Source organism: Athene cunicularia, assembly GCF_003259725.1.
Source record: "Athene cunicularia isolate RWA chromosome 17 unlocalized genomic scaffold, athCun1 chr17_part1, whole genome shotgun sequence".
NCBI classification, from domain to species: Eukaryota; Metazoa; Chordata; class Aves; order Strigiformes; family Strigidae; genus Athene; species Athene cunicularia.
In genome coordinates, this window is record NW_020799122.1 from 10,706,373 (window position 1) to 10,718,147 (window position 11,775).

At 45.1% G+C, this 11,775-nt stretch overlaps 1 protein-coding gene across 1 annotated transcript in view; it reads right to left on the minus strand.

Moving 5' to 3' along the window:
- The window catches only part of NSMF (NMDA receptor synaptonuclear signaling and neuronal migration factor), a 43,525-nt gene extending 32,113 nt beyond the window's left edge, over positions 1 to 11,412 (minus strand). Inside the window, exons 1-2 of the mRNA XM_026860691.1 lie at positions 11,353 to 11,412; positions 10,783 to 10,984 (exon numbers count right to left, since the gene is read on the minus strand). Coding sequence (XP_026716492.1) covers positions 10,783 to 10,984; positions 11,353 to 11,412 — 262 coding nt within the window. The remainder of the gene's footprint in view (positions 1 to 10,782; positions 10,985 to 11,352) is intronic.
- Between the last annotated feature and the right edge of the window lie 363 nt (positions 11,413 to 11,775).

The following is an 11,775-nucleotide window of genomic DNA, read 5'->3' on the forward strand; positions in this document are numbered from 1 at the left end:
CTACTAGGGGGTGTGGGGGTGTGGGTGTGTGTGTGTGTCTCTGTGTCTGTGTCCCGCGATTTTCTGCCAATTGGTTTAACATGAAAGAAATACAAAAAGATTTCAGCTGACAGCTGCAACCCAGCATCCTGCTCCTGGTGAACAGGCCTCACCGCGCACAGATGGCAACATCTTCAGAAGCTGTCCTGAGGGAAAATACAGCCCTTGCCTTTGCAGGGTAGGAAGATCGAAAGGAGAGAGGCCCATGAGTGCAACTATCTTTGGAGCCCACACACTGGATGAAGTGCCAGGAAATCTCAGCATTTCCATGGCAATTCCATGCATGAACCCAACAGTAGCTCCCACCCACCTGCTAATCCTTTTTTCAAGTGGCTGTTAATTACCTCTTACACTTCCCTTCAGATGGGAAGCTAGGGACTGTTAAAAACGCTCAGCAGGGAATGTATTATTCATGTGACTACTACCCCAGAAAAAATAAAATCATCAGTGTCCAGCACAGACAGCAGCATTTTAAACAGAGTCAGAAAGCAAACCCAAGCCTTTACTTCCTTAGACATTTAATGAACATCTTTCCTTTGGCTACTGAGTCATGACATAGAAGAATTTGGCAACAATCTGAGTCTTGGCTACCTTGTAGCTGGCCATGAAGAGATGAAGGAGAAAGAGACCTATCTCAGAACAAGTCTGATGCTGTGTGCAGCATGGACCTTTCACTGCTGTCACACTCTGCTCCCTATGAAGCACTCTTTGTGCTCTGCTGAAAAAAAGCCCTCCCAAGGTGAGGACATATACTTTCAGTTTTTGAATCTGAAGCCTATCCTGAATTGTGCTCACATTGCCCAGGGCCTCTCCCCCTGCTCTGTCTGCAATCAAGAATTGAATTGAGCTGGTCCTGGTACGTCCTTACCCTTATCTCATTCTTATCCTTGAGATACAACTTCCTCCAGCACCACTAGGAGATAAATACATCTTTGGCCACTCTGCTCAAGGAGTGACTGTCAGGATGGCTCAGGCTGACACAACCCAGATTCATTTCATTTATCTCCCAGTGAGACCTCACAGTCACAGATGCTGTAGCTGGCAGCTGTGTGACTCCCTGAGCTGACCAGGAGGAGCTGCCTGTAGAAGCCCTAAAGAAAGGGCCATGCATCTTGACTCTACAGCTAATGCTGTCTTTCCAGACTTTGCATGGAATCCAAAATGCATGTCTAGGAGTAGTGAGGAGTCATGCGCCTCACTGGTACTGTCCAGATAAAATATGAAAGGCAGTCAGCGGTCTACATCACCCATGGTCTCCTGTGCAGAGACAGCAGGGACACTAGACCCTCCTCCAGGAGGAGAGCCTAATGGACAGCAAGGGCCATCACCAGAACAACTGCAAGCCGTTCAAGGGGAAGAAACTGCTCCACCAGCTGTCATTCAGCAGCTTGTCCACTGAGTCCTACTGCTGTGGGATACACTGTCATGGACCAAATTCTGCAGTAAGTGTTCACAAGCTCCAAAGTCCAACCACTTGTCACCCCTCAAGAGGCAGAAGGCCACCACATTTGTTCCCCAGAAACTCTAAGGCTGGAGTGGGCATGTCTTGGGAAAACACCACCGAACGACTCTTCAAGATTTGCCAAGATCTGTGCTGTCTAATAGTACCAAGCACACCATTTTTAAAATTAGAAACAAAGGCCAGTGTTAAGTACTCATCTCGCCAAACTTACTAATCTGTGTGGGCACAATGATGCTACATGTTTTTTAAGACACCACAAAATAGTGGCTGACAGCTGCCCCTGTTCCTCCTGAAATGAATACTTCTATGGAAGATGTATAAGCATCATTAGAGCAAACACACTCGATCACGAACCTTTACTCACATACTGACAGCATGGCAATTCAGAGATCTAAGAATTTCTGAACTCTGGTATTTGTGGGTAAATAGAAAGATGAATTGCCCAAAATACAGTATGTCTGAAAATGCTGATGATCACAAGTGCAGAGAGTCCAATTCCAATCTCTGTTTTATAATCAGAGGTCTGTTTAGTCCCATAAAATTTACAGACATATAGGTGGGACATGACTGGTTTCAAGTAAGAGTCAATTTTTTACTGAAATCATGGCAGAGTTACAATTCTTGACTGGATATATTTGACATAAACTACCTGTCTGACCTAGCATGAAAAATGCAAGGATAATCCTTTCTTCCTACCTTACTTGTCTCTGTTTTCACTTGTACTTATCCAGGATTTTTCATGGTGGACACTGCAAAGGCCTGCCACCACACCAATATGCTTTCTCTTTGTCAAACAATGGGATAATTGTTTCTTATCATTCAATTTAGCACCTTCAGTAACTACAGATTGAAGAAGCACCTTATATGGAAAGAGAATGTGAAGCTTTATTCAAGACTTCTAGTTAATAAAGACTTTATCTACAGGAAAAACCTAGTATGGAAGAAAAAGAGATTCAAATATCCATCATAATGAATTACTGGCTTCTAAAAGTGAACCTGCACCATTTCAGGGAGCAAGTCTGTGCTAAGATTCACACACACAAGCATTCACGCACACCAGCAGCCCAGAGATGTTACCAGTGACTAGTTACTTTGTCTGTGCTTGCAGTGAACTGGATCCAGGTGCCAAAGCACCTCACCTGCCTCCACTATAGCATTTTTGGTTACTACTTTTCTAGTTTGCTTCTGCTAGGAAAGAAGTCAAGCTGGTCCAGAAATGAGTGCTGAATTAAATCTGAGCCACAGGGATGTTCAGTGGAGAGAAATGAGAAACAGCAACAGGAGACTTCAGCAATAACTGGAATTGTCTTCTAAGAGTCAGCTGAAGCAGACTGCTGTTAACACCCTCTGCCTGGTTACTGCTGCTCCGTTTCATTTTCACATTGCTCTTGCCACCTCTCCCACAACCAGCTGCTCCATCAAACTGCCACACCAGCCCAGGACAGCGTGACGCAGGAAGCCTGGCACAGCGCCCTCCTCTCCAGCCACTCCGATGAAGCTGACCTGCTAACAACTCTGTTCTTCCACTTGCCTTCATCAGCAACATCTTGGTCTAACAGTTGCAAAGCTACCTTGGAGCAGACAAGGTTCCGCAAACAGATGCCTTTTTGTCTAGATTTGTGCCCTACATGGATTCATTGTGCCCAAGATACTTAACAGCAATATCAAGGGAAGAGGACCAAGTGCTTGATCTGCAGATCACGTGTCTATTGGTAACAGAAACATTCAAATTGTATTTTCATCACTCCCTTAACTACCTGGGCTAAGTCTAACAGCCTGTCCAGAGCCTGGGGACTCAACAGTCCAGTCCTAGGCGTCAGTCCACTTCTCACCCCCCTTGTTATTTTATTATTAATATATTTGTTATACTTTAATACATCTCTTTGGCTTCACTTGCTCTGCTCAGATATTTATTTCTTCACCTTCCATGCAGCACTGCCCAACACAGTCATTAGGGCACGTGTATCACCAAAGACACAACCACCAGCAGTGATGACCATCAGCACTGATTAATTTGCAGTATCTTGGGAAAGAAAGAATCCACATTCTCAGTACATGTAGTCCCTGATAATTAGATACTTATTACAATTAGATACTTACAGTACATCCTTTCTCATTCAGTAACCCTAACCTGAGCACTTGCTCTGACCCAGGTAACTAACAGTGAAAGGACTTTCACATTTTCGTTTGCTGTCACAATGTTTCTCGAGGGGAGGTAACATGCTGGGATAAGCCCCAGCTGACTGATGCCCATTCAGAACAGTGGAGGGACTCACCAAGCCAAACTCACATCTGCTGCAGACTGCCTTGTAACCCCACGGGACGAGAAGTTTATAAATCAAGGCAGAATATAGCCACAAGGCATAGACAGAAGCTTTAAAAAAAAAAAAAGTCCCAAATTTATTACTGTATTTAGCAGCCAAACTGATGATTAAAACACTTTAGATTTAAAACCTCAGCTCCAGCATCAGAAGCAAAGTGGCAAAGGGGAATTCAGATAAACCCTATTAAAAAAACATCTGTCATCTCAGAAAAATAAATCTCAGAGAAACAGATCTCTCTTCCCTCTCTGCTCCACCTCAGCTGGACCTCTCTAGACCTGAGTTTATGGTACCAACTTTAAATGAAAAAACTGTCTCAGCTACTGAAGATGAATGTAAAGATTTTAGCTTTACAGGATATGGACTTGTTGCATTGTTCATAGTAGTAGTAATGAAGTTAATGCTTTTTTTATTTTACACCAGTAGGAGTCCAGGTGATACCCTCAATGAGGAGAGCAGATGGGTGCACTGGCTAAAGCCCAGAGCATTACAAAACCAGAAATATGTTTTCAAACAGCACAGCTGAGCTGTTTCTCTCGGAATTTCAGTTCTGAGACCCCCCAAACATCTGTCACTGACCCCAGGTGTGCCAACAGGCTGTCAGGTGCTGTTCTCCCCTGCTCCCTCTCTGACCGTGCAGCAGAGCCATAGTGCAAAGCTCCCTACCATGTCAGCTCTGTCCTTCCCAACACTCACGTACCGCAACATGACCCTGCCAGCACAGGGCTCCGGTCTCCAGAGACAGGCTGGCAGCTGACCTCACTGGTCTGCAGGGTTGAAACGTAGTCAAGAAACAGGCATGGTAAAACCCAGGAAATCTGTTCAAATTATTGAAGCATGAGGCAGGGATATAAAAATGGAGATAGAACAGTTTAAAAAAGGTCACAGTGGCATTTCAGCTGTACAATAGCTTCAGAGTCAAGTGAGCTAATGACATGCACAACGTTCACTATGGGATCACCTGAAGCCTGACAAAGCCAGCCCTGCTGTGACTTTCTGTGGGCACCCTGACCCTACTGCTCCCGAGGAAGGAACATCACTGCAAGGCCACAGAGAAATGGCAAGGGCAGATTCTGCAATAAGGGAGCTGCTCTGAGAAAAGAGGTCACTTAACTATGACAAAATGGTTCCAATTAGTATTCTGCACTGAAATGGGCCTAGAAAACAAACAAACTGAAGACACTGTTGACATTGTGCCTCATAGATGAGTAACCTTTTAGTTTGGCTTGTAACATTAATGTGAATAGAAGAAATTGTTACTGTGAGATATGACCCAAAGGAGCAAGTGGCAGCTCCACTGCTAGCCGTAACATTGCCATGGTAACATTGCGACCTATGTTTTTATTCACTTCATAAGCAAACATGCTCCACGGCAAGTTTCAGGATACACCCATACCATACTTGTGCTGGCCAATACTGGAAGTGGCCTGAAACCCTAAGAGATGAGATTTCACATCCCTGCTCTGCCTTGAACTCAGACTGCCTACAACCCCCTCCGGAGCACTGAGGTCTTTCTAGAAAGGCCACCTCCATTGCTCAAGGCTGGCCACACCACATCAGCACAGGGATACGCCAAGAGAGCTGGGACAGATGCACTGCTGGGGTCTGTCCAGGGGACAGGGTAAACATCCTCTAGAGAAAAGGAAGACTCGGTGCTCTTACCCTGAATCAGGCTCCACTGGCAGCTCCACAGTCTGAACACTGGCACATAGAAGGTGCCTCTTAGAGCACTGTATAGTGGCAGCCTTACTTTGTGGCTTCATAAAACCACAGCTCGCAGGTCACTTGCTCAGCCTGAAGCACCTGCAAAGCTTCACGCTGGAGTTTGTCAAGCCCCATGTCAGCTCCTGGCAGTGTCAGGAATTGCATGGCTGCTGCCCTCCACACATGCTCACACCCTCTTCTGAAGCAGCAGAAGCCCAGGGTGCAGCCACCAGCGGTTGCTTCAGCGCAGTCTCTGCACATGACACAGTAGCCTCAGTAAACGTGTTTTTCTCCTGCCAACACTGCCCATTGCTATTTGGCTTGGGGAAGCTCACAAGTGCCCTCTTTTCACTGTGTTTTCACTGATAGCTGAAACACCACGCAAAGCCAAAGAAAAGATGTGAAGATTACTTCTTTTGAGCTTAAAAAGAAACTTCTTCCTGTTTCAGGTAACTATCCCCTTTGGTTTGTACTGAGAGAGTACAAACCAGAGTAGCCATGCTGTTTCTACAATAACCACAGCAAATCTGGGTCAAGACCTGCTAGGCAGCTCTGGCCCAAGGCCCATCCTCTCTGCAGCACCAAGCAGACCTTATACTTGCTGGGATCTTTCCTCCTCTCTTGCTTCCAGAGCCTTTCATGCACCGCTTGCCCAGAGCAGCCAGTCTGCAGTGGGCAGACCACCAGCTGCAACAAGCAGCTCCAGCAGCAGTAGCTGCCCTCAAAATAACCCAACCAAACAGAATAGAAACTGCCTGATAAAAAAAGTACCAGGAAAAAACCCAGCACAGCTCCCTTCCTTACCTCAAAGGATCATTGTGTCTGAATCCCACCTCATTGGGATGCATCACCCCAGACAGGAGGAAGTTTCTCAGACGCTCTGCTTGCTGTCATTTTTAACTTCACTGCCCCACACCCTGGGTATCTTCTTCCTCTTAGTTCCAATACATGAAGATAAAGAAATCTAAAGCAGTATCACAGTGTGAGGCCTCTGACGCCTCAGCTGGGAGAAGGGGACTCTGGGAACATCCAAAACTCTGTATCCCATGAGCTCTGGTGAGACTGAGTGATTATTTCTACATTTTGCTCTCTACAGCCTTTTTACACTTCCCTTTCACAACATTTAAATCCTTTTTCTAGTCTCACTTCTAGTCTGTCCCAAGGGACACCCACTCCTACATTAAAACCAAGCCACAGACAAGATGGAAAGTCTATGGAAGGTACCAGAAAGCTACAAGAGTCAGCAAGGACTCTGGTAATGGCCTTTCAGTCAGAATGAATGCTGAACATGGAAGAGTGCTCTTCTTGGGAACCCTCCCAGACCTTCAGCCTGCATGAATAAGCCAGCAATGAACAGAGGCAGGAAGAGAGGAGATGCATTACCACCTCAGCACCACCTCCCTTAACAAATCCCTGTCCTGGCAGCTGCAGCAGAGTCCAACCCTCCCTTTTTTCTAATTCTTCAGAATATCTTAAAGATCAGGAGAAAAAAAATCTGAGTGATCCCAAAGGCACAGGTCCTTCATCCTCTGCCAGAAACTCATACCCCATCACCAGGGAGCTGCTCTGTTCCAAAAGAGAAGCAGAGAAGAAAAATCTGTATTGCCATCATCCCCTGCTGTAACCTCACAGAACACGGTCAGAGCACTCTGAGCCAGGCAATAGAGGAGAGGTAAATGTTCCTCTCCAGTCACCTGGAAAATCCTGCTCCAGACTAAGACATTAAAGAGTTGCATAGGGATAGTCACACAGTATCTCTGAACCATGGAAGTTCTCAGGCCTCACATTAGGAAGAATCAGAAGTTTCAACCAACAACAAATACTCTCCCTCACCTTTTTATCACTCCACGTACCCCCCATGGTACCCTCTAATCCTCTTTACCTCCTGATGTTCAGTTCCATACCCACCACCCTAGTGAAGGAAGCAGAGCACAGACAGACTGCAATTGCATTGAAAAGCGAAGGTGAACAAAGCCTTACAAATAACTCACCCCTCACGAAAATGCTCGGACACAGCAGCCGTCCCACCCTGCTGATACACAATCCCTCTGTAGTTCTTCATTACCACTCCCCAATTTCTCACATTCTGCCACAAACATACACACAAGCTTTCCAGAGGAATAGACTCTGAGGTGTCAAAATGAGCACCAAAGAATAAGATCTTCAGTCAGCTGTGGAATGTGAAGTAGGTGGGATGCAAAAGCCATTATAGCAACTCCTTTTCTTGAAGTCAAGGGACTCTAAAGATAAAAAAAAAGTCAAACCAAAATGGACAATCCTCACAGAACAATGTGCAGCAGAAATGAAGTGAGTTGGGGTATTCTCTGTACACTTGGCATCTCCATCCAGATGGCGGGTCTCCTGTGTCTGCCTGAGAGCTACAGAGCTCCACGCTTCTGCCGAGGAACTGAATTAGCAGGTGAAGTAACAAAGGAACTGGCATCCCAAAGATTCACACCCACCTCATTTTCTGCATGAGGATTGTGCTCTGCATGGAGATGGGAGGGTTCTAACTCTTGGATCCACAGAAGGGCAGGATCCTGCCCTTCTCTCCTCCATTTAGGCTTCCACTGTCTTACTGATGACTCTGCACCTTCCTGCTCCTCAAAGACCACAACCCTTTCCCCTCACTGCATTCATCAGTGACTTTAAACCTTTTTTAAAGCTTTTTTTTTTATGGACTATAAACCACTGAAGTCAAGGCCTGCCTCCTTCTATTCACATTTAGGGTAGAGCCTTAATCCCAGCTGCAGTCTGCTGGCAGTTCAGGGGACATCCACACATCCAGCTAGGGTTATTACAGTGGAAAGCTGTCCTATCCCACCAGGTAAAGACACTCACGGTGAAAGCCCAGAGTGCAATGAACATACATGCACCAAGGACTCAATTCTTCAGTGTGCTGAGCTGTCTGGGCCTAAGCCACTAAAACACAAATAGGAATTGAACTACAGGGCACTGGTGGGCTCCTACAGCCACAACACTGCCTCTCCCTGCCTTCTTCAGCCAAGCTGAGGAGTTGGAGCAGATTCAGGTACTTATATATAGGTGCTACTTCTTCAACTTATGTAGAAGAAAACTCCTTTGCTTCACTGCAGTTACTGGATGAAAGCTAATTATACAGCTTAAGCGCTCTGCCAAGCCAAAGGTGAAGTGTTCAGAAACTTGCAAAAGCAGTACTGAGATACACAGAATTTCTGCAGGAAGGAAAGAGTTGACTTCTCTGTTATTGGACTACAGGGATGAACAAAAGGGAGCCAAATTTTCTACTCTCAACATTTTTATAGGATAGCAACCTTCCTAGCATGGTTATTTATAAAGAAATATTACAGACTGTGTTAAATTATACACCGCAGAATTTCAAAAGATGACTTTAAAACGATGATTCTTTTTTTCCTCTTCTATACACATTTAGAGTAATTTCTAGGCAACTTTATTTATTTCCAAGTCTATATTTAAGGATCCCATAAGGACTGTGGTATTTCCATGTGTACCTCTCGCTGCTTGATTCTTATCTGCAGCAGCTAAAGTCGTTTGAATTCAAATACTTGTCTCAAGCCTGACACACCGAGGAGAAAGCGGGTATGAGAAGGCTTCCCTGGAGAGCTTACGAATATGTTACGAGCACAGAGAGGGCTTAAGTGCTGGTCTGAGGTGCCCAACAGCAGCACATTACCCAGGAGCCGCATCAGCTCGGTTGCCATGTTCTTGTTATCTACATTCAGAGAGGAACTAACAACTAGGAGCACCCGTAAGGCTGAGTAAAACAACAGCTTTGTAACTGCACAGAGAGGCTCCTACTCCTCGGCTTTCACCAGGGTTTCCCGGGTCTCAGGCACCTGAACATATCTGCAATTTCCCCTCATCTTTATCAGAGATTCTCTGTCTGGCCTGAATGGGACCCCACAGATACCACAAGGGCACGACAAAGTGAGCAGGAGACAACACTTCTCCCTGTTGGAACTGGGGGGGACTGCAGAAAAGGACCAGCAAAGGCTCCAGCTGACAGAAGCAGCTGCAAAAATAGCCATGATAAAGGACTCCTGCCATTCTGGGAAGCCTCCTCAGACCTGCCTGGCCTGTCTCCTCCTTCCCTCTGCCTTACAGACTCTCCAGCTCAGCTGCATTAAGCCCCAGCCTTTTTCTACCCTTCCCTTCCTTCCACCATGGGTTGTTAGACCAAATGTTAAGTAACGTGTCACTGGAGTTTCTCATGCCTGAAAAAAAAAAAAAATCAAAGAAAACTGCAGTAAATTGTTTTAAAGCCCTTCCATTCACAAAGTTAGCACAATTCAGCCAAGGACAACTTGAAGGTCATTAGACCAGATCCAAGACTAAAGGCAGGGACTCGTTCAGTCGGCTGTCAAAGACTAGTGTGATTGGTCTTGTTCTTTTAGCAAGAGGTGTTTCCTGCCTGTAGAGGTTTAAAAACACACACACTTAACAGTTTACATAAAATTATAACATCACTCTATATTACATTCTATTTAATAATTTCATCCTCTGCAAAATAGTTCAACGCTAACAGAACAACCCGCTACGTGTTCACACAGGATTTTCTGTGGGTTCAACAGGATTTTCTATAGGTTTTATAGTGAATTTACTATGTGCAAAATGTTTTCTTTCCTCACAGAGAAAACACAGCCATGTTAGAAGTCAAGTGTGTTTCTCTGGTGCTCTCTTGCCCATCAAGCAGAACTCATAACAAGCTGACAGGGATGGTCTGAAAAATTAACACACAAGCTAGCACATGGTGGTGTCCTCACTAGGCAAGGCAAATTTCATTTCAACCCCTGTAGAAACAAACCCTGGGAATAAATCCAGATGTTACCTTTGTCAGAAAAGACAGACTGCTGCACAAGCACTAAGCATGTCAGTTAATACACTATAACTCACCTTTTTTTATTCCTCAGTGGAAGCAAGACCTAGATAAACCAGTGTAGAAGCATTGTGCAGGGCAGCCTTTCACTTTCCAGCTGAAACTTCTTCCAAGGACATCAGCTCTAGGGGTGAATTTATAACAGGGCACTTGTCCACTAAAACTGAACTCATCCTCACAGCCCACCCAACCCCTGAGTCACCAGACTATCTTTTCTCCTCAAGGGCTACACAGATCTAGAGGGTGACTCTTCCTGCCTCTCTGCTGCTGAGATCTCACACTAACCCGTTATGATAAATAAATGCACTTTCATTTCAAGACCTATGAATAAATAGACACATGCACATACAGATACAAACAAGGCATGTCAATTCTCTTACCTGAGCCGTTTCTACTTTCAGGATGATTTTGTGAAAGATATTCTCCAAAAGCCCTTGCTGCTCTGCATATCCAAGCATCACAGAAGGCATCAAAGGAGAGAAAGAGATGGGTAATGGTTAAAGGCCAAGGAAAGAAAGAGCAGTTCAATATCAATACACTGCTGTTTTCCTGCAGCTGCCTTTCCCTCAGCTTCAGGTGACACTAATTTAAACATGCTGCAATAGCAGTGGGGGCTTCCTGGTTAACAGACCTCAGTCTTCCCCTGGCCAAAGGGGATAACAGACTACAAGCACAGGACTATTTTAGGCTTTAGCTTCTCTGTTAAAACAAAAAACCCCATGAAATGCACCTGCATTAAGCTTGGCCCTATTTCAGTGATGCACATAGGAACTGGATCACTGTCTCTAACCTCCCCAAATTAAACAGTTAAACCCTTCCTGGCAGTTCAAGAAAGAAGGTATCTCTACCCCGGTCCCAACCATCACCCCAGCCTTCTACTCCAGTTCTGAATACTCCTATCTGTGAGCTATCACAGCTTAGACATTAATGCTAATACCCATTTTACCTACCTTAACCCTAAATTCTCGAGCACCAACTATGTCAGTATTTGGATTACTGGATAACCTCATTTGAGAAACTTCGACAACACCCCACAAAAGCAGTTCCTGGTTCTCTGATGGATTCAGGTTCCACGGATGACTGAGATTTTACTGAAATATATTAAGAATCAACCAGGCTCAACCCTTATCACACATCAAGGCCTACATAAGAGAGAAAACCAATGAATCCTCCAACCAAGAAAAAGCTTTCTGCTTGCAACCCACCCAGGAAAGGAATCCTTGGTCAAAGCATGCATTCCCTGGTATACAGTAAATACAATCTCCACTTTTCTATTGCCAGGCCATTTGTAACATCCAGCTGCTGTGCTTGTTCTCCTGTACTCAACAGACCTGTGACTCAAGAAAGCTAATACCAGCTTTTCCCCAGCCATC